Raw genomic sequence first — 26,521 nt, 5'->3', positions numbered from 1 at the left:
GTCATTATTTTCATGTTCCGGCTCGTCACTAATGGAGAAAAGTGAACAGCTAGCAGTTCGATCATTTAGAAGTCAGTGATTCAGTGTTTCAAATCAACCAAGTTCAAAAACTTTATTGACCTAGAACCTGATTAGAATGCCAGATGATGTATTGTACAGAAAGTTGTACATAATCTTTGTTGCAACATAGAAAACTTTACATTGCTGTATCATATACATTTTGTTTTCTACATCCATGAGCAGGAATGCATCCCATTCATACTTAAAGCACAGCTAACATTTGTCATCTTCTCTATACATATAACTCTCCCCAAAAATCAAAGAAAGAAAAACATTAAATATATTATTAACTTTTGATTTTGTACACAAGAGTGAAAACTAAACTCAAACGTAAGAACAGACTAGTGACTCAAAAGCAGCTAGCATCAGGTCGCTCTCTTATCTTCCAGTTTCAGACGCCCGGTTATCATCCATCTCCAATAAAAACCTAAGAACATATAAAATGGAATAATTTAACCCTTCACTTTCCACGGCCTTTGCTCAATTATAAATCATTCTTGTATCTGCAGGAGATAGTACAGTCAAATAAATTATCACAAAAGTAAAATCTCCAGTGCATTCAAAAAAGAGATCAAGTGCAGCAAATTCGGAGGAGGAAAAACATAAACAAAAATAAATGAAATCTAGTGTTATAAGATTATATTACATAGCGGCAGATCTGTACAACTAGTTTCATCCAAGAGGCTATCAATGCTAATGTTAGCCATCTGCGGTGCAGACAGAAAGATCGTTACTATCAACGTGTGACAAATGTCACATTTCATAGTTACTAAATATGTCTTTTTGCATGTTGTTGAAACCATTCATTCTTTACTTTTTAAATATACAGTAAGAAGCACACATTGTTTGAAATATATTCCTTCTGAGCAGATCAGAGATGTTGGGAATCGTCAGTAGTTTTATCCAGTGGATGCATCGCTACACCTTGTTCAAGACATTACTGTACTCATCAAGTACTCCGTCTGTTTGTGTGCGTGTGTGTGTGTGTGTGTGTGTGTGTGTGTGTGTGGTGACGGGGGTTAAGGGTGCGGGTGGGTGGTAGCAGATAGCCGATTGATAATCAGCCGTCTAAGTCAAGTGTTCGGCATGAACCACGCGGAGGGCCCTGAGGTGGCACAGGGCCGCACAGGTCTGCGGTGGAGGTCTCAGTCGAGCTCCGGCTTCCACGCTGTTTGCGGCGCAGCATCACTGGGCCTCCTCCCCGGCCTCCTCCCCGACCTCTGTGTCGGCCTCCTGCTCAGCTGGTGCCAGCTGTGGTTCTGGCTCGGGATCAGGCAGCTGTGCGATGTGAAACACAAGGCCGATGCGCAGGTAGAACCTTCTCAGAACGGCCCGGAGCTCAGGGATCAGGTCGAACTGCATGATCTCGCACAGCAGAGGGTAGTACCTGGACGCGTGGGCCTTGAACTGAAGGTGAAGGAGGGATGAGACAGAGAGAGAGAGTGAGAGATAATACCCTCTGAAGTGTTGACAGGAAATAATCTGTTGTTCAGCTATCAGACCGAGCTGTAAGCCTCAGGCAGGAAATGGCGCCATCGAGCGTTTCGGCTCCTTACCCTTTCGTCACTGATCTTCAGCACCTTGGTGAGGAAGAGCAGCAGCAGGTTGGTCCAGGCCTCTCTGTGGCTTTCTGAGGTCAGAGCCAGGAAGTACGCTACGGCCTCGCTGCACACGCTGCGACACACACAGACAGAAGTGGATATTTACACGTCGGGAGGACAAACAGAAGAGAAGTGGATTATTATGGAAAAGCAGCCTTAAGGTCAATCTGGTTAACTCTTTGTAAATGGCACAAAAACTGCACAGCAAATTGAAAATGGCTGACTTCCTCTTGGGTATTGGGTACGGCTCCGAGAGGCCGGAGCGGTGTTATTCCGTGACGTGTCTGCTTCTCTGCCTCACGTTTCGCCTGAGAAACTGGCGCGATGGCGATCATGAAGACTGTTTTTGCTCAGTAACTGCTAATCAAAGCCACTGACTGAGGCTATTATGAAAACAATTAAGACCCTTTTCTTCACAGTTGAAGCTTGAGGGAAACTGCCGCGACCTCTGACCTTGCTCCTCGAACCCCGCGGCTGTCTTCTGCCATCGATGCCATCTGTTAGCCATTCACCCCCCCCCAACACACACTCTCTTGCACTCCAATCTCTGCGACCTAATCGCCTTCCAAATCTGCTTTGCGCTCTCCACCAATCAGGGCCTCTGGTGTGTGTAATTTTAAGAATAAATGTGTGCCCGTGTGGCCTGTGGACGACAGGATGACGAACATTTGCGAAACAGAGAAGGAACATGAAATACAGGCGTGATGACACGTAACAGTGTCTCCATGAATTAGGATTTCTGAGTCAGTCACACAAACAGGCACCATCCTCCCTCCTCCTCCTCCTCCTCCTCCTCCTCTTTCTCATCTTCCATCTAATAATGAATCCAAGTAGGAGAGACAGGCAATGATTCTGCTTCATCTTGACATCATCATCAATTCGAGGCCGAGGCTGGGAGAGAAAGGAGGTGATGGCTGTTTGTGAGGCGCTGAATAAAGATGCAGCGATGACAGCGGTGCTGACTGAACAATGAAACATCAGCGCGCTGATTCCTTTGGATCTATACAGCAGACGGCATCCGTTTCAGAGAAGTGCAGAGCTGTGCAGACGCTGCGCCTCTGCCACGAATAACCGACTGTAGATAGTGACATCAAAACAGCCTCTCCTCCTCTCAGGGCCGGCGTCTTTTTCAGCTCTCCTTCCTCTGAGGTGGCTATTGACAGCTCTGCCCGGAGAAGTGTGATTTCTTTATTCCCACATTGGGGCTAGCGACGGCGGATGTGTGAGAGACGTCTTGGGCTTTAACCCCAGTTTGACCGATGAATCAGTCCTCAGCTCGGAGATATGCATATACGCACACGCAGACCAGAGGGTGGAGCGAGCTGATGACTATCAGTCGATATTAATATTTCACAGGCGTATTGGCTAAAAAATCCCTGATAGGGTGCCAATTGATTCTGCAGGAATGATAGTAACAGGAGCCTGGAGCATTTTCAATAAATAAAACCTGCCCTCAAGACTGAGGGTTATTAAAATCATTCATTTATTCTCATTTTCTACAGGATGTATAAGTAAAAATAACAACAAAAGGGAGACTGGATCTGACCAGAAATTCCCAAGATCCTCTATCTCAGGCACACACCTAATTAAATTACTAAAGCAGTTTATTCAAGCAGAGCTTTTGCAGGAGGAAGTCTGAATCATCATGTTTCCACTGCAAAACTACCGGCTACAAAACCACCAATTACCTTCCGAGTTCTGTCAAATTGAGAGCACATTCTCAGGCAACTGCACGCATAAATTGCAACTGCGTCTTAATGTATGTTTAACAGGAGTAGAGCACTCTGCAGAGGGCATCATTAGTGGGAGGAAAAGAAGCTGCACCACAACAGAATCCGCCATAAAGACCAGCAGTTTAACTTGTCAGGGGAGTCTGCAGTGCTACGCCTGCTAATGTGGTGGTCACTGACAAATGCATCTCTGTGCACTTCAGTCCTGTTCTGTGGACACAGTCACAGGGGGACTGAAGGTTAACTGCAATGATGAGTGTCGGAATAATAAGAGTGTTGCAGCAACTCAGAAATCGCATTAAATATCGATGGAGGAAGCCGAGTAGGTGTCATCCTCAGATCCACTGACTGAGGCCACTGACCACCCGCGACCACCGAAGGCTCAGCAGCTGCGGTGGGATCTGAATGCGTCTTGTGTTTGTTCCTTACTTAAGCAGCCGTCTCTGGACCTCCTCCCAGGCGTCCTGCCGGCTCTCGTCCGTGTACATGCGAAACAGGATGCGCAGGCCACACGCCAGGCTGCTGGTCTCCTGCTTCAACAGGTTGGGCTTCGACTTTCCTTTGAAACCTTGAACACGGGCGCATACAGACGCACAGTTACAGTCACAGGCATGATGCGTTATCCCCAAAGTGCCAATCACAGGCTGACTTTCCTGCCCTACCTGCTTTCCACAGTAAGGTCCTCTGCTCGTTGTTGGAGTTGAAGGCCTTGGCGAAGCAGTGCGACTCCAGCAGGCAGTCCAGCAGCTTGAAGAGCTGTTCTGAGGTCAGGTAGCGATACATGCCCTGGTCCTGGATCTCCACTGGGACGTCTGCTGCGTTCACAGCATCCCGCTTCCAAACGACAAACACGTGACAGATTATTCAAAAAGAAAATAATCCAGCGTGCTAATAATGGAAGTGCATGGTATTGGTTGGCAGTCGAAATGAATTTAACTGAATCTGAATGTAATCACACGCGCAGAAATGCAGACAAAGATGAGAAAAAGTGATTCTGTCATTGCATCACGTTTGTACCTGAGCAGCAGCAAAGTTCTCAGCGTCTTCCTTCTTACTGGTGGCGGGAAAAAACACGATGTTATCAATCGTCTGGATCAGCTCCAGCTGCACGACACACTTTATCAGCAAGGCTGAGAATAAGCGCTGCTCCTGGACCCCTGTGGGACACACAGGTAAACACCGTCAGAACACATGCCCACACACACTCACACACACACACACACACACACACACACACACACACACACACACACACACACACACACACACACACACACACACACACACACACACACACACACACACACACACACACACACACACACACACACACACACTCGCAGTCGAGTCTTTGAGTGAAGCATCAGGCGTACTCGCTGGGGTCCTGCTCCTGGAGCCGTCCTCGCCCAGGCCCGAGGCGGAGCTGTACTGACTCTGCCGGCGGCTCTCCATGGCAGCCCTATCAGCGCTGCTAATGGAGTGCTGGTCGTCAGAGCGGGACTGAATATCCACTGACTTCTGGGAAATGGAGTCCTGAGAGAAAAGTCAGCAGAGTTACTCAACGGCCATACAGATATACATATTCACCATTAACGTTCTACTTATTATGATGCATAATAAGCAGAAGAGGTTTCCCTCAATAACCCCCCAATTACTGCTTTATGATAGAGAGACAACTGAAGGTATGACAGTGAGGGGGGCAGAGAGAGGGGGGACGACAAGCAGCAAATGAGCTGCAGGTGGGAGTCGAACCTGCGGCCACAGCAGGGGAATGGCAGCCTCAATGCATGGGGCGTACACCCTACCAGCTAAGCAATAGGGGCACGCCCCAATTACTGCTTATTGATAGTAAGTAAGGAAGTTGTTGTCCATGAATTATGATCTTAATAAGCGAACCCCAACCCCCAAAGTGCTTCATAATGCTACTAATGTGCATGCAAAAGAACACAAATATTTTGTTTCCTAGCAGTAAAATTCTCAGGGAGACATGTAGAACACCTAGAGAAAATGAAGAAAAATATGTTATGCTAACAGAAATGACCAGCACAGATGCAAGCGCCACAACAAACGGTGATTCATTCGCATGCAAAACAGAGAAACGCTGCGCTTCCTCACCAGCTGTTTGTCTGACAGGCTCTGCGCTGTCAGGTGTTCTCCCTCTGCTCCTGCTGGTCTCCATGTTAACAGCCTGAAAAACAGTTTACTCAATAAATCACACTCATTCCTGGACCGAATGACAAACAACTAACAACTTCCAGGCTAGAAAATGACCTGAGCCAGAGCCGTCAAGCCAAACAAGGTCTTTGTTGAGGGATATCTTCCATTCCTTTTCTAAATATTGGCTTGCATTTCCAAAAAAAAATCAAATTACATAAGAAATTCTTTGCAATCTGAGGAGGAATTAAACGCAGGCTGGCTTGTTTTCTGACTTGGCGGAGGAGGAGGCGGTTTTACATCCTTACGCGTGTGGGATGGTGGTCTTGAAGATGTCCAGCATGCAGTTACACGTCTTGTCCCAGGTCTCCGGCGAGAATTTCTCTCCGTTCAGGATGACCACGTTCTCCAGACAGTTGGTGCCTGAGCGGGCAAGCTGCTCGTTATCTACAGATGCATGGACGAAGAGGAGGGAGAGGCAGGGGAAGGGTCGATTAAAAAAGGTAAGCTGTATCTCTATAGTCTCGTGAGATTTCTGCCTTTTTAGCCATTTTTCCAACAACCCAAAAATACTAAAAACGTTTATTGATTATTTGCTTAACCCTAATCCTTTTCTTAAGTGATGGCCCAGCATTGATGCAGCACATAAAAGCTCAGAGGCAACCTTTCAGCTCTGCCGCTGCAGCTGATGCCGGTCTTTACTCCCGTTTGATCCCTGCCGCTGCACACAAAGTCAGCTCAAAGATGCCAGAAATCTTGTGTGAAGCTAAATATGAGTGTAGACAGAGAGGGCTGCCGTGTGCTCACCTTGCTGCACACACCAGTAGAGCTGAGCCAGAATGTCATCCAGCAGGACGTCACTGAGAGACTCAAAGTACTGGGTGAAGACGTCACAGATGGCATAAAGTGCATGGTTGCAGGTGGTGGTCATCCACTCTGCTTTCTGGGGGGGGGGGGGGGGGGGCAACGTCAGAGAGAAGCACAATACCGCAGCTTAGAGACTGTATTTTGCTATTTGAGACTCTCATTTAAAACTAAAAATCCTGGTGGTGAAAGCAGCTGATTTGAAACAGCTGTTGAGGATGAAGGACGTGCTGTGTACCTCTGTCTGCTGCTCGGGGAGCTTCATGTTGTCAAAGATCCTGAAGACGATTCTGAAGAGGTCTTGCCACCAGTGTTTCTCAAACGTGTGCCCGTAAGTTTTCATCACTTCAAACATCACTGTCAGCCCCCTGGGAAACACACACACACACTGGCCTTTACCTTGGAGCTACAGCTGACATTTGCTTTGGCACGACATGCAGTCTCTTCTTCTTCAGCAGGACTGTGCCTGCGCTTACTTAAAATCTAAAGGAACAGGTGTTAAAACACCCAGTTTGATCTCTTCAATGACGCTCAACGTATAGCAGGTTACACCAGCCTACCTGGTCCTGACATCCAGCTTACACCTGTTGATGATGCAGGAGAGCTCGAAGAGGATGGGAAACCACCCCCGCACCCACACACGGTCCTCGGGCGCTACATTCATGTCATCACTGGTGTAGTCTTTGAAGGCCTGATAGACAAATAAAAACCATGTTTAATACTGTGCCAGTGCTGCCTGTAGGGGAGAATTAACCCTCCTGAGCAAATACACTTTCCCTGCATGCTGTGGGTGGCCCTGAAATACACTATACCCACTCACTCTCTTTCATGCTTCCCAGTAGATTCTCCCCATTTATGATGTCAAGGGCGAGAAAGAGATTATAGTAGTGTGCCGAAGCTGTGCCAGTCAACCGCTGCACGAGGCACATTTTCATACACGCTGGAAATAGATGTGGAGTAGATGTACTACTGCGCCCTCGCACATGAATTCATCCTGTACTGTACAGCCTTTAATCTAAACACAACATGCTTAGATGACGTGTAATAAAACCTGTCTGCTTTCTTCCTCGTTCTAGCCCTAACTTAGTCTATTTTTTTGCTGCTTCAACAAACCAATAATATTCATGGTCTATCTGATGTAATGCACAGTTAAGGCACCGTAACAGTAAGATACAAAGCAGGGCCTCACACTGACCTGAGGCCTCTCTGAGACGTATTTGGCGCAGTGTCGGATGAGGCGGATGGCTTCCATGCTGGTGTCTGGGAAGGAGGCATTACAGGCGAACTCTGACAGACACTTAACGGCATCCTGGAAGGAGTCGATGGTGGCCGCAAAGTGCTTTTCAAATACATTCGCTGGGAGACGGACAGGTGGAGGGGGATAAGGTTAGATGAAGGCACAAGATCAGAACCTTCTCAGGTGTGTGTGTGTGTGTGTGTGTGCTGGACTTACTGACGATGTGGCCGGTGGTCTGGAAGGCCAGCTCTACAATGCTCTCGTCCTGGTCGGAAGCAGCCAGATGGAAGACGGAGAAGATGTTCTTCCAGCCTGAGCGGATGTTCGCCGCCTGGGAGTTCACCATCTGGGCTATACAGCGCACCACCATGTCTCTGATGGTGGGAGACCTGGGCGGAGGAGACACGGGGGGTGGAAAAAGAGGAGGTGGAGGAGAGTGGATTGGAGTTGCAGTGGATGAACAAATGCAAGAAAGAGGCAAAGAAAGCGAGAGCACACAAACGAAGGAAAGAAATTAAACAGGAGGAAATACAAGTCTTCATTGATGTCAATTATGTTTAAAAGCTCCTGGTAACACTCTCGAAGCCATTCTCAAACAGAATCATTGTTCCAGCGCTGGCTAGTCTTGGCACGACATGTTTTTACAGCAACTGTTGCCATAGAGAAGAGCACTGCTAATTGCTCAGTAGTTATGAATGAGAGAAAAACTCTGCCTGCACTTACCATCGCGCGCACACACACACACACACGCGCACGCACCAACACACGGGAGGGCAGCATGAGTGAGTCTAATGGACACACTGTGCTGCAGGGTTTACATGGCTGGCTGCCATCTCCTCACTGCTGAAGCTCTCAGCCTGTTCAATCTGTGGGTGGATTTATACTTACAATGCTACTCCTCTTTCACATGAATGAAAAGCACGCTGCAGTAAAACAGCTTGTCTTTTGACGTGCCGCGGTTCCAACGGCAAAATCAAATTCATTTATTACTGATCGCTGTTCAAAATCCATTCAGGACCGATTCGGCCCGGGCCAGGAAATAAAAAGGCTTTCATATGAATTCACTTTAAGGCTAATGCAAACAGACTGAAATGGGTCAGCTGAAACGTTCGCTTGCCAAACAATATGCTTACTCACTGCCATAAGAAATACAGAGAGCAGAGGCAGAAAGAATAACAGACAAGGCGGAGAGCTGCTACAGAGGTGGAGGGGAGGAGGGGAGTCTGCAGCCATGTGAGAAAGAGCCCAGAAATAGAAGCTACTCAAAGCCACAGTGCAGGCCTTGTGTTTGCACCAGCCGGCTCTACAGATCTACATGGGAGGAGTAACACGAGCACTCACCCACAGATAAAAGTGCTGCTTGTCTCTTTACCTGTTCTTTTTCATGATGTGCTCAAAAGGCCTCAGAAAGTCTTTCTGGAATCTGAAGTTGGCCAACTCCCCCTTCTCCAGAAACTTCATGGACAGCTGCCTGAGAGAGTCTACGGCGAAAATCGCCACATCCTCGTTGGAGTTACAGCCAACCTGCACGGAGACAGAATATATCTGAGCAACACTTAAGAAAAAAAATCTGATGTTTAATTTTTCTTAAATTCAACAAATGCAGCTTTCCAAGAACAAACTGTTCCTGCGGAAAGACTTGTAAATGACAAACAGGAGAAGAAGAAGCAGTTCACCCTGCAGCACGCAAGAAGGATTTCTGAAAATCCACTCTGCAACATGATAAATGAGTATTTTGAGGATTTGATTTTTATGCATGCCGAAGTCAGTTTGCAGCTTCTCACTGAGAGAAGTGTCCTTGAATACCAAATTAGTAGAAAGCTTTGCTGGCAATCGTTTGTGTTTTTCAGCGACTGAAATCAGCCGTCTGCAAAACAGAAGGTGGGAGAGAGAGTAGACAGCTCACTCAGTCTCTTCCCAACCGAGGAAGTTCATCCACAAGATTTTTTATATTGTCAATAACACGAATAATTTCAAGAAAATGCATCTAACACTGTATCCATGTCTGTTTTCACACTCCATCCTCACCCACCTTGTTGAAGTGGTCTCCGATAACCTCCCAGATCCTGGACCACTGCAGCCTGATGCGGCCCATGTTGTAGTAGGAGATCTCAACTATCTTCTGCAGGCTGAACATACGTGGGTGTGTGGGCGAGGCCAGCTCATCCATGGACACAGCGCACAGCCAGCGCACAAAATCAACTGACGAACAGAGAGCAGATGTTAGCAATGAGCAAAGAAAGGGTTCTTTGTGCGGGCAAAGTGACTCACCATGCTCAAAAATAGCTCAAATGTACCTGTCCTTGGAGCAATAAGAACAGCACAGCATGCAGCTAGACTCACCTATTGCATTACCGTCCAGTCTGGTAGAGCCGGTAAATATCCTAAAGAAAGCAGAGAATATGTGACATTTATGATTCAAATGCCCGATTGCATGGAAAGATTTTAGGCAGCACAGATGTGTGTTTCAGTTAACATTCATGTCTGTCCACACTCATAAAATGTCTAGTCACCAAATGTGAGTTTAAATAAATATATTTAGTGTATTTTTGTGTGAAATTAATATATCGAGACGTATGACTCCAGTGAATTTCCAGTGAGAAACGTGCTGTCTTCACTTAGAGGCTATAGAGTTTCATCACATGGTGCAACGACCATCACCTGAAGCTCATTGTCAGCAGAACCAATGAGCTTCTGGTGGACAACATAGCTTCAAATATGGGTGTTGCTGCAAAGAAGCTACAAGCCGTAAAATGCGTTTCCTGATTAGCGTCACCAATTCAGTATCTGAGACATTTGTGTGAAATTTAGTCAGAATTAGTGTATGAATTCTTGAGGTCAAAAGAAGACAGACACAGGTGTTTTCGTGATGACAGTACCTGTCCACAGCCACCACCACGCTCTGAGAGCTGGTCTCTCCGATGGACTCCTGAATGCTGGCGATCTGCTTTCGGTCCACTGTGCCTCCAACTACAGAGAGACGCACCGATGATTAGAGTCATACAAAGACCTGAGTGCAGATCTGACTGCTAAAACAGGACGAGGCTGTGACACTTTGGTATGTGTAAGCTGGTGCTGACCTAGACCCAGGTACTCGTCGTTGCTCTGCTCCTTCGTGCTTGTTATGAAGCCCTCTTTGCCCCGCACCGTCCCTGAGATGTAGCGTGCCTTCACTCCTGTACCGATGAGCTGAGCCAGCTCCAGCTGACTGATGCACTTCATGATCTGAGAAGAGATGAGACAGCGGCATACTTAGAGACACAAACATGCAGAAAATAACAGAAAGGGACAAATGAAAAACTGGGCCAAAACAGAAGGACTAAGAAATATGAGTAAAAGGAGAAAGTGGATATTAGGAAGGATCCAATAACAACACACCAACTAAACAACTATGACTGTATAATGATTAAATGAAAAATCAATGTGTACAGAAAATCATTTAAAGTTAGACCAGTAATTCTGGTTGGTTCAACATCTATTTTATATAGCTGTAGCTTAAAACCTGCACTGCAGGTTGCAAGCATTTGGATGCTTATTTCTTAGTTGACTGACAAGAAGCCCTTGAAAACACACCACATGCACATACATGAATTGCCACATTGCTGGCAAACATGACTTAGCCACCTGGGAGATCTGAACCCTGGACATTTGTTTGTGTGTGAGATAAAGACAGTTTTCAGTTGTGAAGGAAACCTGAAGGTTTGAAGAGACTAACAGTTAAAAACAGAGAAAGCGAAAAGGAGAAGGGTCTTATCAGAGGGAGATGTTTTGCAGGCTCAGTCAGTAGATGGGGAGCACCTGTGTGCATTTATATCACCATCAGCGGAGAGCTGAACTGGCAAGCTCTGAAACTGCTGGACTATTCAGATATACCGTTACCGTAACAGAATATAAAAATTCTATTTACAAAAAAAAAAAATATTCTGTTTTCAGCACAATGCTGTTGTTTTCAGACATCTTTTTAAAGTAATAACCCACAAGAGGCTGTGTTAGTTTCATGCTATGCCCGAGCCTGAACTCACGCAGGCTACGTCCATGGTTTATACAGTCTACGGTTGTGCCTAGCAACAACTGTCAGCTGTTCTAAAAAAAAAAATACACAGACATCCCAGTGGAAATTGAGGCTTATTGTGGCACGTTGCTTGAATCAGGAGAGTTATGAGGAAGAATAACAGAGTTTTGTGAGCAAACACAGCGAGTGAGAACAGCAAACCTCGTGCCAGGAGTTTCCCAGGTAGTTTCCATCAGTGTGGGCCACAGTGATGAGGGTCTTGATGGTGTCGATGTTCTTCTGCTTCATTTCTGCGATGCCAGAGCTGGCTGTCAGCAGGGTGAACCTCGCCAGGGCCTGCACATAGGCATCCCTCTCCAACTGTTGCAGAGACAAAAAAAGACCAGGCGGTGTGTCAAAATACTGCACGGGAGAGAAACACAGAAAGATCCCTCAGTTCAGACCGCGGTACCTGAATGGAGAAGATGCACGCTATCCTGATGGCACAGCGGATCCCTTCCAGACACAGTGAGGCCACCTCGGTGTCATCGCAGTCCTGGAGACCCACGCTGAAAGCAGCCAGGAAGGGCGTCCACGCCAGCTGAGGAACAACAGAGGGATGAGCTGTTGCAATTTGTGTGTCAAACTCTGTATGCGCCTCGTGTGTGTGTGTGTGTGTGTGTGTGTCTACATCCGCTTGTGTTACCTTGAACATGGGCCTGACGTGCTCCAGGTGTGTGGCGCTGGTGAAGGGAGCCTGGACGTGGCTGACGGCCTCCATCAGAGCTTTGGCCGTCTTGGCCATCTGCTCCATCTCCACGTTGTACAGCAGACGCCGCTGCTTCTCACTGGCCACGCCTGAGCGAGGAGTGACACCAGCCATGAACACACACACACACAAAAAAATTTAAACTGCTCATTGAAGTGTTTTTCACAGAACGGTTGATGGCAAATGTGAACACGTCAGTGCACTCTCTATCTTATATCGTCATTATGCATATAATTCTTCCATTAAATCGGCTACTGTAATTTCCTTATGATCTTTATCTGAAGATGACTCACAAGCACTGACTTTTATTGGCCATCCTGCAGAGAAATCTAATCAGTTCACATCTGACACATCTCTGATGGCTGTAAGCCTCATTCAAAATCATCACAGCAACAAAGATATGAGGTAAAATGGCTCTGGCTAATAACTGGAATCTTCGTCTATCACGTCTTTGACACATCCCCTCGCACTGAGACTCACTCTGCTTGTTGGATTTCATGGTGAGCTCTTTCGTCTCCTTCATGGCGATCTTTTTCCCCGCGATCTCGTCGTAGATGGCCGAGAGGTATTCCTCAGGTAGGTCTTTGCTGTCGTTGATGCCGCGGTTCATCTTGATGTATTGCTCTTTTGTCATTTTGTTCTTCACCTTTGCAGGCGACAATAAGGACACGGGTCAAAAGCCGCTTATGTAATCCTTGTGATTTATGCTGATATCTGAGGGAATGACCGCTGTTAAAAAGCATATTCCCAAAAGTTCACTGAGGCGGAGTGCTCACCTGTGGACTGTGAAGGTCTGTTGTCAGCATAATGATTGAGTAGGCAAGGACGTATGCGGTGTCAGCGCTGGCAAAGAGGGTTTGCCTGAAAAATTGAAGCGAAGAGGACGGCAGGGAAAGACAGCATGCATATTAATATCACAGCGTGTTGTATGTGGGCCACGTGAAATCAAATTCAGTTGTCTCCACAGCTTGGAGATGCGAACTCACCCCTGATTGCATTCAAGATATCTTGCTGCAAATTTCTCCATGAGCCGGTCGATCTTCTGGGCCTCACCGGGGAGCCGAAAGCCCTCCAGGAACATCCGTAGCGCAGAGACAAAGTCTTTGCCCTGGAAGTCCATTTGATCCACGTAGGCGTACATCACCTCTTTATTGAAGCGGTCGTTATCCCCGAGGAATTCTCCCACTTGAGTCTAAGAGAGCAAAAGACAGGTCAGTCTTATTTTAGCACACTGTACCATAACATGAATATTAGAACAAGACAGCCCTTAAAAATTCGCTAAAAGCACCTAAAGGCTGTGCTGTTTCTCACACTCCATGTGTTAACTGTGCTGTAAAAGAGCAACTTATTCGTCTGTCTGTCTTCTCACTCTTTGCACTAGAAGCTAGTGAGAACCACTGTTCTCACAGCAGGACGACCCAGCCACTGTGGATTCGATGAGTACATGTTAGACTAGTTATCCACTCTGTTTGCCGTCCCTGTGGTGCCACTGCATCGAAGGGCCCCTCGTTTCTAACCAGATGTTACGAACTCTCTTTAATGCTGATTACCGCTGTGCGCTGACACCCTCGAGGCCGTCCAATCAAGGCAGAGTGTGCTCTTCATTAGAGTAACATTTACTTTGCTTCTAAGACTCTGCGTTTCAGTGGCTGGGTGGCTGTTTAATGCTGCTGGACAGACATTAGATGATTGTGGCTTCTGTACAGTTTGGCTACTTGATGCAAAAGGTAGAGTGCAGCTGTTTATTTGCCAGGTATTCTGCTGCTACTTCAGCTGACAGCTGATGCCTTTTGAAATAAAACTCCACAAACACAAACTGAATGAAAACAGGGTGACTTGTTACCGAATCGAGTCTCTCTTCCTGGTGCAAGAACTGAGCAAGATCCTCCGGGGTTGTACCCAGCATGCCTTGCTCTTGAAGGTACTGGATTCCTCTCTTTGGTTTCTTGTTGAACCTGTTTGGATCCAGAGATACAGGACGCATTGTAACCGATGCCGTATCACAGTATCAGATTAAAATTGTAAGTGTGCGCGGCACAACTCACAGGTCGATGCCTTGCTCGATGATCTCCTTTTGCTGTTTGAGCACCTCAAACTGCTCCGGGTTGTCGGTGCCTGACATCTGCGTGCTGTAGCTGCCGATGCCAGACGAGGCCGTGGAGTCTAGAGAGTTAATGCTCCCATAGCGGTTTATGGTCTCCGGGGCCTTGGTCTCCGTGCTCTCTTGTTCTGAAGGTTTCTCTTGTCCTGAGGAGCAAAAAACACCTGATAGGAGAACCCAGAAGAGATGATGGATGAGTGGAAATAACCTGAGTGTTTCTATTGTTACTGTATGAAAAAAGTGCCTGGAACCATCACAGAAGTGAAAGTTTTTAATTGAAACTCTGTTGTTGGCACAAACTCAGCCTGGAGGCTTATGAGGTGAGCTAACTTTAAGTTAGTACTGCAGGAGAGAGACGTCAGTAATTGAAAGGGGAAACTGCAACGCAGAGAACAAAGTCACCCCGAGGCCTTCTTAATGATTGTTGTTGGCAGTGAGGGTATGCACACTGGTGTTACTCGCATGCACGCGAGACCGCAGCCTAAAAAAACCCAGAAAACACACACTTATTCACACAGAGCAGGTGCAAGGCGAGAGAGGAAGAGGGGATATTATGAAAGGTGAGTTATCTAAAAAGCTCCAGGCAGTCGAAGAGGAAGCAGCCAGAATTTAAAGGCCATGAGAGGAGGTTTCTTCAGGCTGCCGAAACGAGCTCGGGGACCTGCTGCTCGCCCACCCTGCAACCCCGTGCTTGGGCCGGGCGTCTGATTACTCATCGGAAACTCTTTAAAACATTCAGGGCAGTGTCAAAGTAATGTGAGCTGGCAGTGTGCTTCCCATTCTCCGGCTTGCGGAGCAGATATGGAGGGAGGAAGGTAAAATGAAGTGAAGGTTTGAGCTGCATACTGGGGAAATACTTCATAACATATTCATAAGATTAACAAGCAGCGTTTGTGCCCATCGAGTTCAGAAAAAGTGTTTCTACCGTTAGTTCAAAGTGAATCCATACGTGTCTTTGGTTACAATCTACGAACAAGGGGAAACCCTAAAAACAACACAGTTTATATAAAGGAAGACTAGCACAAAACCATCTAAAGCTAGAGACACAACAGGCTTGAAGCATACGATCTCCATCACAGCAACACGTTCTAACAAACACTCCGTACTGTTCTACTGTTACCTGCTCTTGCTTTGAAGTGATACAGAAAAAGGGGAGAGAACGACACAAGAGACGATTGAAAGAGTGAGGGTGATGTAACGTACTTGCACAGTTCAGTGTTTTGTATTCACAAATCATATCACACTTGCATTGTACGAAGAAGAAAATGGTCTTCGTCTGACATCCCCAGCAGCCGGCGGCGCGAATTTAACACTCAAAATTCAAATTCTGACCTACGAGCTGCTGGATTACTAATGAGTTGTCCTAAGTATTGGTAAGATAACGCCCCTGCGAGTTAACACAACTGCCTCAGCTGGTTAGCTTTGACAGCTTAGCCCGAGGCTAGCCCGTGGATAGTCCCTGGGACTTGTGGGATATCTTTGCAGCCCTTTCACAGAGTTGCACTTCAGCGCCTTAGTTTGAGCTCCTCCTCAGGAAAACAACAGAAATCCTCTGGTGTGCAGAAGACCCAGGGGCCAGTCTCACACACAGGATACGCTCTGTGTGTTGCAGACAGGCGTTTCACCGTGACTTGGCTTCAGGTATCGCTGCGTTTTAGACTAAACCTCCTGGATTAGCCTGTCTGTGCTGGCCCTACGGGCATTATCTCACTGCCTCCTCTGGCTAGAGCTGAGCTGACGGATGCTCACTTCTCAGAGTGATAGCTTCCCTGATGAATGCCAAACTGTCAATCCCGCAGCCGAACGGATGGATGCGAGCTTCACCACTAACCCCAGTTAACCTCAATGATGAACTGCTCAATGCTCCACAGACTCTGGTTTACAAAGCGTAATACAGCAGACACACAAACACTTCCAGCATGCACCATCTGTATTTCAGATGTAGATTCAAACCGCTTCTCATCACGTCTGGATACAGTAATACGGAGTACAGCGAAATGCATGACTGCACGCAATCTAACCCAATCCTCCATCTTTAAATCCTCTCTAAGAATGACTCCACACTTTTCCTTGAAGTTTCATTCATTCTCCAATAACAGAGGTGGGATTCAGCCAGTGATAATTCTGTTTGATTTCTCTTATACTGACCTTGGCTAAAAGACATTTTCTTGATAAATCACACTCATGTTCAGCACATCAGTGTCTTACCGAGGCTGGTCTGAGAGTTGGGGTTGACGTATTGGTCTTTACTCCATTCCACCATACATTTCAGGATGGACACTAGACATTCAAGGCCTTTCTTTCTCAGGGTCAGCTCCTAGAGAGGGATGCAAAAAAAAAAGGTTATCCTGACGCCTTAGAAGAATGTAAAAGGTATTATGAAGAGAGGAGAAAATATCACCTGTAGGGGTGTTGTGCCAAGCTCGTGGCCTCCGCGACCCTGCGCGATTTTCGAGAGGTCGTTGACCAACCGCTCAAATATGTTAGCAGCATTCAAGTCACAATCATAGTTCACGTAGATGTCCACCACACTCTGGGCATCTGAGGGCGACATAGATGGCCTGCCTCATTCTCAAAGTACCAATACTTACTTTAAATAATCAGTGTTAAAAGGTTAAAAGCAGAGACACAAACCTGCGCATATTCTAGTGAGGGTTTGTATGACCATCCACTTGTGGTCGTAGGAGCTCGTGGACGTCTCAAGAATGTACAGGAAAATCTCCTTGAAGAACACCTGCAGACACGGTCCACATGACAGTGAGACACAACGGCGTGGCACACAAACGCAACACGCATTATTCTCCACGAGTGCGCATGAGCGTCCCTCGGTGGACACGGCAAAAATAAACACAGCAGGCGATCAGGCCGTGAACGTACTCAAACAGAAGAAGAAACTTAAGGCAGCAGAAAGCAGGTGATGGAGCAACCCTCAATTATTGCACCGAGGTGGAGGGATGTTACAGCACTCTCGTGTCAGTATCAGAATATATTGTATGTGGTGTTTTCACACAGGAAAAAACTGTGAAAAGAGCAGAACCACCAAATCTATTTAATTTAAGCAGGTGAGTATAAGCCTATTACATGCTGTGAAAGAATACACACAGATAGAAACTGATGTTTAAAGGAGCGATTTAACAAGCTGCTTTTGGAATTCTAATGTGTTGCAATTAATATTTTTTGCGCCCTCTTTGCCTTAATCTTTCCACTTAAGTCATTAATTTCCTGTGTCTCCCGGAGAGGCTGTCAGCTGCCAGAGAAGGCGCGAAACTGTCGCTTCTCATGGAGAAGCGGTGGGTGGATATATAAATATAGCTACTGTACTTAGCCAACTAGTTCATCAGGTTTTCCTGCATATATGAATGAAAATAGAGCTGGGAAAAAAGAAAAGGCAGCACGCAGGGAGCACGCTGCTGAGGAATGAACAAAGGGCTGAGTTATTGTTGGGCATTATTGAAAAACTACATTAGGTGTTAAGCCTAAAAAACCCTGGAAAATGTAGCTGCATTAATGTGTATTCAGGCTGTCAGCAGAGAAATTGTTATCTGATTCAAAAGGTGTCTCCGTCATTACCTTCACACGTTGAGCGAGCCTGAAAGGCTGGCAACAAAACCTGAAACATTTGTATTACGTTACCTCAATCTGCATCTTGAGGTGCGTCTTGAAGTGGGAGAGCAGAGTGAGGAAAATGGAAAGCGAGAGCTCGAAGACCTCAGGCACAGAGGAGACTCCGTTCTTGGACAGGGCCACACACAGGTACTGCTTAATGGCGTTGATGAACATCTCATTAGTCTTGAAGATGGGCCCGGCGTTCTGCAGGATGGACAGCAGCAGCTGGAGGGACAAGACCTTCGATCGCAGCTCGTGGGACCTGAGGCAGGGAGGAGAGTTTAAGTGCATGCAAAGACGGCATGTAAGACAGTTCTTGGCAGTGAAATTAGAACAGAAGTAGAAAAACAGTGGAATATTATCATGAAGTCAGTCTGAATATTGTAAAAGGGAAGGAGATGATTAGATATTAACAAAATGAAAACACAGTAAAGAGGAGAGACTGTATATTCATGTGTTTGTGCATATCTGTATCTTTAGCTCTTATACTGTACTGTGTAGCCTAACCCTTTGAGAATGAGGCTGGCTCCTGCATAAAACAATTTGAGGGATTTTGTCCCCAGCCATCTGCTCAAGACTCCGGGAACACACTGCCCAATCTGATGGGCATTAACAGTTCAGACAATACAGTGCATACTTACAGGCAAATTCACTGTCCTTCAAGCAAAGTTACACCACAAAGACGCAGCAGCGCACTGCACGCTGAGACCACATCACACTCCATCTCTCTAAAATCTTCACCAGCCATCAAAGACAGGCGAGAGCAACTAAATCAAAGCTCCTCTGTGTGTCGAGCCTCCGCTTGTCTGAACTGTTTTTCTGCAGCAGCAGGACAGAAAAACCGGAGCTCAAAAAACATACTTTCAGCTACTTTATATGCTGAGATTGGCTGCTTCTCTGCCTCGTCTTCCATCTCTGGCAAGCAGACAAAGTAGGATTTATGTGGCAGAACAAAAATGTGTCTCTACGTCTCCTGCAATTGCCCAAAAATATGGATCCCCGACTCCCCCCCCCCCCCCCCCGCACACAGGCACTGTCATGGTAAACTGTCTACAGAGCAAAAAAACTAAAGATGGTGATATAAATCAATAGATCATGACACACTGTTAAAAGTAAAATAACATATGTACAGTCTATATATAAATAAATACAAATCCTACGTGTCGTATAAAAGACTACACTACCCAGAATTCTAAGTAAATAATAATAAAGCAGCTTTTCTAATAATGCAGCCTGTGTGAAGCAAGCCGCACAGCAGCCTTGTTGGAGGGTAAAAGGTTTCTGTCTGGCCTTCATCAGACACACAAACACACTGCGTTTCTGCCACATTCACTTTCAAGAATGAATGACTGAGCTTCTATTTTGCCAACTGACACAAAAAACTGAAAAGATTAGATGAATAAAAACAAAACAAACATCCCAGTCACCCTGCAGACACTGTGTGAATTGAGTTACACACAGAAACCAGATGCAGGAAATCCTGTCTCACAAAAGCTGCTGCTATCAGCACGAGCCAATCAGAAGCCTCTATTCGAGCAAACCAGAGCGTGGTCAGGAGTAATATTCTGAACGAAGGCAGAATCTGATTATTTTTCCCCCTCTCTGCTGCTTTGAAAAAGGGAACGGTCAAAAAGGGATTCTGAAACCAGGAAGTGATTCAGAAAACGCTCAGCGATGCCTCATTGTCTCCTTCATCACCGTTTATCAAAAACCTATCGTTATCACTGCAGCTATCCTCATTATAAACCATGACTCATGTCTATTCTTATCCCCAACACACTCGCACACAATAAAAGCAGAAGCAACTATATTCTGACTACAGCCAAGTGGAATGTGGCCTTTGACTACGATGATCTGACAAATCTACATCTACAAGTCATTAACAAGCAAATAAGACTTTAATCCCATTTTTGCACACAGTGCATGCACTGAATTCTTACTTTGGATCAGGGGGTCCGTCTGACAGCGGCTTCATCGACAGTTTGCAGAGCGAGCGAAAGACGAGGAAGGCATCTTTCTGGAGGATGTGGGAAAACTTTGCACCTGGGGGCTGACCAGGTGCTGCTCCTGATTCCTACAGAGGAACAAAAACAATCAAATCAGTGTGCAATTAGCAACATCTGTCACTGACGCTCACGTCCTCCAGACTACTTCACATAGAAAGAGTGATTGTAAGCGTCCTGGTCTATCAGAGCCTTGATTGGTGATTAATAGTCCTGAGAGTCCAAGTGTTGACAGTCTTTTTCATCATTTTGTCTTCAGATTAAATCGTTCATTATCCGCTGACTCTCTGCCAGTACAGCTATTGAGCAGGGCCAAAATGTTACATCATAAACAAGTATTACATTTTTCTGAAGACAGAGTAAAAACAAGCGCTTTAAATCTTCAGCTTCCGCAGCGTCTTCACCTGAGTGTCGTTGGACGAGACAGAGAGTCTGTCATCAGGCAGCGAGGGGGTGAAGCTGGCAGAAATAGGCGTGCCGGGGATGCCGTTGGCGTGGACGTGCTCGCTGTCGCTGCCCAGGGTGCTCTCGTCCTCCAGGCAGCTCTGGGTGCCCTCCGTCGCCGCTTCGGCCGGCTCCGACTCTGCCGGCTCGCCCTCGCCGCCAGGCTCCTTGGTGTCAGAGCAAAGGTTCGTGGGGTCCAAGCAGTGTCCTGTGTTGACGATGGAACGCTCAATGTGAGGACACGGTGAAACATCCTCGACCAGGACTACAAGTTTTAACATTAACTGTCAGGTTTTAACGTGGAGTTTGACGTGATGTTCTGGTCCAGTACAGAGAAACCAGCGTGTTCAACAGCATGTGAGAGAACGTTCAGGTTAAGGCAGGATGCTGGAGCACATTTCAGCTCTCGACTGTCCCAACCATTAAAGCCTGTTTGTCAAATTGCTGCTCAAGGGTGAACGTGTATTTCAGAGAGGAAGCGCTATTCTTTTGTGAGTACAAGTTAATAAAGCTCCTTTTTTGCAGCCGCAGAAAAATGAGGGCTTTTCCTTTTTTTACTTTTGCACACAAAGACAGAGTGCTTTGCCTCCTTTTTGTCAGCATGTAAGAGAACTTCAGGGAGCTTGACCTGACCTAAAATTATACTATACTTTCCCTGGAACTTGGGCTGCAGTTTAGAGATTTCTCCATCTTCTTTCAGACACATATCGTACTCAGAGAAGTGCTTGTTATTTAGCAAACAGAGGGTACCAGCATGGAAGCACAGTTTGCTTTTCACTTATCCGCCGACGTGCAGCTTGTATAATCTGCGAAGGGCACCTCTCTCCTTTTCTGAATATGCATTTAAGAAAGGAAAGTGTAAATAATGCGAGCAGAAATTATAGGTGTGGCTGATTCCACGGCTGAGCTGCATTCTGCTGGATTGCCAGACATGCAAGGTTTTGCATTAAAGTTTGCATTTTGTGGTGAAGTGCACATTCAAATAATCTGTGCTGCACAGAAATGTCAAAGACAGCAAACAAAGGGTGAGCGAGCTGAAATGGGTTCACAGGAGCTGCACTGAACAGAGAGCAGAGGGGTAGCCGTAGCTGAGGTGTGTGAACTTGCTGTTCACTGAGCTGCTAACGCACCATGACAAATAAACTCACCTCATAGTTGCTTTAATTAATCCCCTCTTTTGTGCTTTTATTTTTCAAATGACCAACATTAGTACTGCCTTATATATATTTTCAGATATTTTTTACTGCATACAGAGCACAACTCACCTCCCGCAACAGTGTTGACCACCTCCTGAAGAATACTCTGGACAATTTCCTGGGCTTTCTCTTCATAATTTGGGGTCTCCTCATCCTCCTCACCTGCCTCCGGATGCTGCTGGGCTGCTGCATCTGAACAATACACACACAGTTAAATAAAAAAACCACATTCACCCCCTCTATTGGCTAAAAGGTGCAGAGGGCAATCACATCTGTTCTGCTGCAAGCATTGTGCTTTCTGGGCCAGCATGCAGTTACAATGTGACTGAGGGACTATTTTAAATCCCGCTCTTCATACTCGACACCAGCTCTCTCAGTGAAAGAGCCATTGTGCTGCTGAGTGTGGTATCAAATGTTTGCAGTTTCCTGGTTCTGGCTGCTTTCTTTTCTTTGAATGAAACTGCACAAAATGTCAAGAGGGAGGCTTTCACGGCGCATGTTCAGGGTGTTCATGAGATGCTTTTATCTGCAAACGCATCAGCCCAGAATAAGCAGAGCTCAAAAGACAGAAAATATATAAAATGTGTGAGCTTAAAGATTTCAGTCTTAGTTTAAGACACAATGAAAACAGCATTTTGCTCCTGAGTATCGACATGTCTACATGCTAAAAGGAGACAGTGGGGCAGAGGATGCTGTAATACGGGGAGGGTTGATTCAAAATGACAAACTAATGGGGTCAACGGAAAACCCAGCAGTCTTACTCTGTGCTGCTGCAGTGGCTTGATCTGCCTCAGTCTGCTCATTTTCAGCCACGCAGAAATCTGAACCGTTCTCTGGATCCGGGCTCTCGTACACGGGGCCCTGCTCTCCCTGCTCCTCCTGCTCCATCTGCTCCCCAGACACAGACCTGCTGCTGCCCTCCGGGGCGGGTGTGGAGGGGGTGGACGGGGTGGATGGGATGGCGATGCTGGGAGTCGGAGGGGTGACGGGCCCGTTGGCCTCCTGGGCCACGCCTTTGGCCGGTGGGTGGATGTGAGTCTGGAGCTGGGGGGAGTCTGGCTCGGTGTGCTGGGTGACCGGGGAGTGCTGCCGGTGACGCTCTCTCTCCAGCTGCTTTGCTTCCTGCAGCTGCGAGTGGGTGGAGGACACACACGTATAACAAATAAAAAAAAATAAAAACATACGCACACAGACAGTACACACACAAAAAAAACCAGGAAAGCATCCCAAGAAGAGGCACAAGCAACACACACATACACACACACAGAGGAAGACAGGTTAAGTCTATGTAAACAAACTCATACACACAGCAATTACAAGTTTGGACAACCTGTCTACATTCCCTGAGGGCTCACTGAACCCAAAGCAGAGCCACAACACTTCCAGATGTCAAAGCAGGGAGCAAAACAACGGTTCAAGCCTTCTAGGTGTCAGCATACATTAGACGTGTGTCCTTATGGAAATGTACATGAGTGCGCGCTCACTGAGAAGTAGGACATGCTGCTAAAACGGCAATGAGACGAACTTTGTGGAATCGATTCATGCTGGCTCGTGTGAACTGGGTCTATCTGAGCGCACTGGTGGCAGAAGGTGCTTCTGATGGAAAATGGCTCATACAGCCATGTCCTGGCTGATGCGTCATGGCTGACATGTGTTACCACTGCTTCTGATATGGAGTACTGGAAAGTGTTGCTGTGCTTCAGCTTGGTAGGTCATGAGCTAAAAGTGGGTCACGAGACATTTGCACACGGTCTGCGGCCTAAAGAGTATGTGATGTTAGTGAATATTGTGTTATTTCAGATAACAGATTGCTTCATGGCAGAGGAAAACTATCTTTACTGCAGATCTCTGCTGATCTTTAAGGGGGGAAAAAGTACACGTGAGCACAGACACTATTTCATAGCAGACACCAATACAAGTTCCAAAAAAGAGAGCAAACAATTACAAGCAGTGGAGGTTCTCTCAGCCAAGCTAAATTAACAACAGCCCATGGTGCATTTTCAATCCAAGTGCATTTGAAGATTTGTCGGGCATAAAGTTAACAAAGAAAAGAAATCAAATTATAGACTTGAATGACTCGAAGAGAAAAGGCACGGGAACTAAAGAGACATGGGTTACAGATGGAAATATGAACAGTGACACATTTACAAAACACTGGTGATAGATGGAGATCCTTCTATCTACAGCAGGCGAGCTTTTCAATTAACGGCTGTAATTAACAGCATAAATCTGCCAAGTGCAGGGACACTGACAGCAAATGTGAATTTGTTTCAGCAGTCAGTCTCCCTTTGTGGCCACAAGTCACATTTATACAATCTGAGTCTAACAAGGCGCGCCAAAAACTGCATTTCCCATCTACTTCATACAAAGCCTCCTTTTATTAAACCCATTATGTCTTGTTTTTAAAACCAGGCTTCCAGAAGCTGTTCGACTTTAATTAAATGAGCCCGCCGCTATTGTCGCGTTTAAAAGTAGGCAAACTAAATTCAATGACACGGCATTCTGAATGAAACAATTAGTATTGAATATGAGCAACGGTAACAAGGCCAGACAACGCACCTCGGCTGGAGGGGACAGGCGAGGCAGCGCAAACAAACTAAGCTCATTATTTAAATGCCACCTCAGTCGGATAGTGAAGGCTGAGTGAGAGTGAGCCAGACGAACGCTGTGTGTGTGCGTGCGTGTGTGTGATCACACCATGCTGAGCTGAAGTCAGGACGATACATCCACACACAAACACGGAAAGTGGATCTCCCTGTGCAGCAGCACAACACCATGCAGGCAGTGACAACAATAGGCCTCTGCCTCAAAGTCTGCCTTGTCTCTCTATCTCTACCCCTGACTGCTTCTTTATATTTCTCTGTCTGGGTCTGACTCAATACCAGTCACTCATTGTTCTAAAAGAACTATATTAGGCCTTTGGAGAAACACAACATAACAAAAAAAAAAAAAGCTGTCAGGAGGAAGACCGGCGCGGCTGACCTGCGATGAAACGTTTACCACGCCCGGTGTGAATGTAAACTAAAATGTAAACTGGTGCAGGAGAGCGAGATGATTTGTAGGCAAGTCAACAAAAGCCACAGCAAGCATGTGGTGGAAAAAAGTACACAGCATACCTGCTCCTGTGCAGTGCAGGAGCAAAGGAAGAGAGCGGATGAGTGCACGAATGGGTGAAGATAAAGCTGAATGCGCACACACAGATAACACAGAGAAGAGTTTAAGAGTTCTGATCAGGCAAGTCACGGCAGTCCTGCACGCTTTACCTGGCGGTCACGCTTTCTGGAGGCCAGAGACCAAGATAGCTTGTGATTTGTAAGCTATGTGTCCAAAAGGAAGGGAGGGAGGCAGGTGAGGAGGGGAAAAGTGTCATTCAAAAAGAAAAAGATGACATTAGAGCAAGCTTTGTTTTTGAAAGGCAACACCTACAATGTCCCTCTGGACACAAAGCAAACAGCAGACTTCAATTAAAATCAGGAATAGGCGGTTTGAGTACACCGTCAAGCAGAGAGCTTTCCCACTGAATATGATGTCTTTCATTGCATTACAATCCAATCTGACTCCATGCCAAAACAGTTTTACACATTGCTAACTGGTTTTTTCAAACCGCAGACCTTTGAGTCTAAAAATAGCTCTTTTTCTTGTCTCTTTTTTTTTTTTTTTTATTAGCGCCAAATTTCATCAGAGAATGGCTCAATGGAGGAGTCGCCCTCTATCTCAATTTTGCGCATCCATCTATATTTACAGCATTTCTGCGCCCTATGTGAGTGTTCCCAGGCGGTCGGACATACTGCCTGATTCTCCATGCGTGCAAAGATGACGTTGAGCATCTGCGTGAGCGTGGCCTTGGCTGTGGTCTGGTTGATGAGGTTCTTGCTGGCCAGGTAGATGTTGTAACACGTGCGGACGGCCTGCAGCACGGTGCCCTCATGGATTTCTATGTGCTGAGAGGTCACCGCCGTCAGCAGAGCCTGGGAGAAAGAGGCAGGAGGTGTCAGAGCGGCAGAGATGGGGAGACGAAGACAAACTGATAGTATTGTCTTTTTTTTTTAGATGGGGCATAGGGAAACATTTTACACATCTAACCTCAGCACTTGCCAAATGCCAAAGGGCTTTTTCACACATGCTTTACGCCATAAATGCTCTGGAAATTTTCCATGTCAGTGTCAAAAAGAGGCCTGAATCCCCCCGCTAGTTGAGCTGCTCTTATCGTGCAGAAGAGGGAAATATTTGAAGTTGTAGAACAGACGTGGGCATATTTTTTAAGATATAGAAAACCTGGGAATATAGAAAAAACTGAATGTGGCTTCGACGCGTTCTACTGTAAAAGTTGCAGCAGGGTTACGATTCACCTCTCACTGATGATGAAACTGATGAACAGATTTCAACAGAGGCTTTTACAGCCTGTGGAGGGTTTAAAGCTTCCACCCAACAACGCCTATGGTCAGCAATCAAGCTATGACAATGACCAGTTCATTGGCAAAATAAAGTGTAAAATCTATCATACGGAGAACTGTGAGCGCCCTTCTACCCTCATGGCAACATTTTCCAACTTGCTGCTGTTCTCCAGAACGAATCAAACTGATTTTTCCATGTACGCCTCCTCTAAGGCCAATTTAGTCAGTGACCGAGGCCACAAATACTACAAATATAATTACATTATTCACTTTGGTATGGACTAAATGATGACATTTCTCACATAATTATACACCAGCTAAATCAATCTTTTTAAATCACATATTGAATCATGAGTCTGAAAACAAACCAA

The 26,521-nt window shown here is 46.2% G+C and overlaps 1 protein-coding gene across 4 annotated transcripts in view; it reads right to left on the bottom strand.

Annotated features, from left to right (window-relative positions):
• Window positions 1–87: 87 nt before the first annotated feature.
• arfgef1 (ADP-ribosylation factor guanine nucleotide-exchange factor 1 (brefeldin A-inhibited)) overlaps window positions 88–26,521 on the bottom strand; it is a 46,345-nt gene continuing 19,911 nt past the window's right edge. The window contains exons 5-40 of one of the 4 annotated variants that reach the window (XM_070985594.1): window positions 25,545–25,724; window positions 25,020–25,073; window positions 22,518–22,884; window positions 21,826–21,948; window positions 20,521–20,768; window positions 20,054–20,187; window positions 18,141–18,375; window positions 17,142–17,241; window positions 16,909–17,048; window positions 16,716–16,824; window positions 14,452–14,671; window positions 14,250–14,361; window positions 13,393–13,598; window positions 13,183–13,267; window positions 12,887–13,052; window positions 12,344–12,495; window positions 12,110–12,238; window positions 11,860–12,018; window positions 10,727–10,871; window positions 10,526–10,616; window positions 9,990–10,030; window positions 9,679–9,848; window positions 9,019–9,170; window positions 7,863–8,035; window positions 7,605–7,765; window positions 6,970–7,100; window positions 6,648–6,777; window positions 6,353–6,488; window positions 5,854–5,992; window positions 5,507–5,579; window positions 4,765–4,924; window positions 4,409–4,548; window positions 4,054–4,225; window positions 3,821–3,959; window positions 1,617–1,734; window positions 88–1,467 (exon numbers count right to left, since the gene is read on the bottom strand). In XM_070985594.1, coding sequence (XP_070841695.1) covers window positions 1,246–1,467; window positions 1,617–1,734; window positions 3,821–3,959; window positions 4,054–4,225; window positions 4,409–4,548; window positions 4,765–4,924; window positions 5,507–5,579; window positions 5,854–5,992; window positions 6,353–6,488; window positions 6,648–6,777; window positions 6,970–7,100; window positions 7,605–7,765; window positions 7,863–8,035; window positions 9,019–9,170; window positions 9,679–9,848; window positions 9,990–10,030; window positions 10,526–10,616; window positions 10,727–10,871; window positions 11,860–12,018; window positions 12,110–12,238; window positions 12,344–12,495; window positions 12,887–13,052; window positions 13,183–13,267; window positions 13,393–13,598; window positions 14,250–14,361; window positions 14,452–14,671; window positions 16,716–16,824; window positions 16,909–17,048; window positions 17,142–17,241; window positions 18,141–18,375; window positions 20,054–20,187; window positions 20,521–20,768; window positions 21,826–21,948; window positions 22,518–22,884; window positions 25,020–25,073; window positions 25,545–25,724 — 5,412 coding nt within the window. In that variant the 3' untranslated portion in view covers window positions 88–1,245. The remainder of the gene's footprint in view (window positions 1,468–1,616; window positions 1,735–3,820; window positions 3,960–4,053; window positions 4,226–4,408; window positions 4,549–4,764; window positions 4,925–5,506; window positions 5,580–5,853; window positions 5,993–6,352; window positions 6,489–6,647; window positions 6,778–6,969; window positions 7,101–7,604; window positions 7,766–7,862; window positions 8,036–9,018; window positions 9,171–9,678; window positions 9,849–9,989; window positions 10,031–10,525; window positions 10,617–10,726; window positions 10,872–11,859; window positions 12,019–12,109; window positions 12,239–12,343; window positions 12,496–12,886; window positions 13,053–13,182; window positions 13,268–13,392; window positions 13,599–14,249; window positions 14,362–14,451; window positions 14,672–16,715; window positions 16,825–16,908; window positions 17,049–17,141; window positions 17,242–18,140; window positions 18,376–20,053; window positions 20,188–20,520; window positions 20,769–21,825; window positions 21,949–22,517; window positions 22,885–25,019; window positions 25,074–25,544; window positions 25,725–26,521) is intronic. The other 3 variants (XM_070985595.1, XM_070985596.1, XM_070985598.1) reach the window with 3 other exon arrangements.

This window comes from Chaetodon trifascialis, chromosome 18 (assembly GCF_039877785.1).
Source record: "Chaetodon trifascialis isolate fChaTrf1 chromosome 18, fChaTrf1.hap1, whole genome shotgun sequence".
NCBI lineage: Eukaryota > Metazoa > Chordata > Actinopteri > Chaetodontiformes > Chaetodontidae > Chaetodon > Chaetodon trifascialis.
The sequence above is the reverse complement of the archived record's forward strand: the minus strand, read 5'-3'. Positions and strand labels throughout refer to the sequence as shown.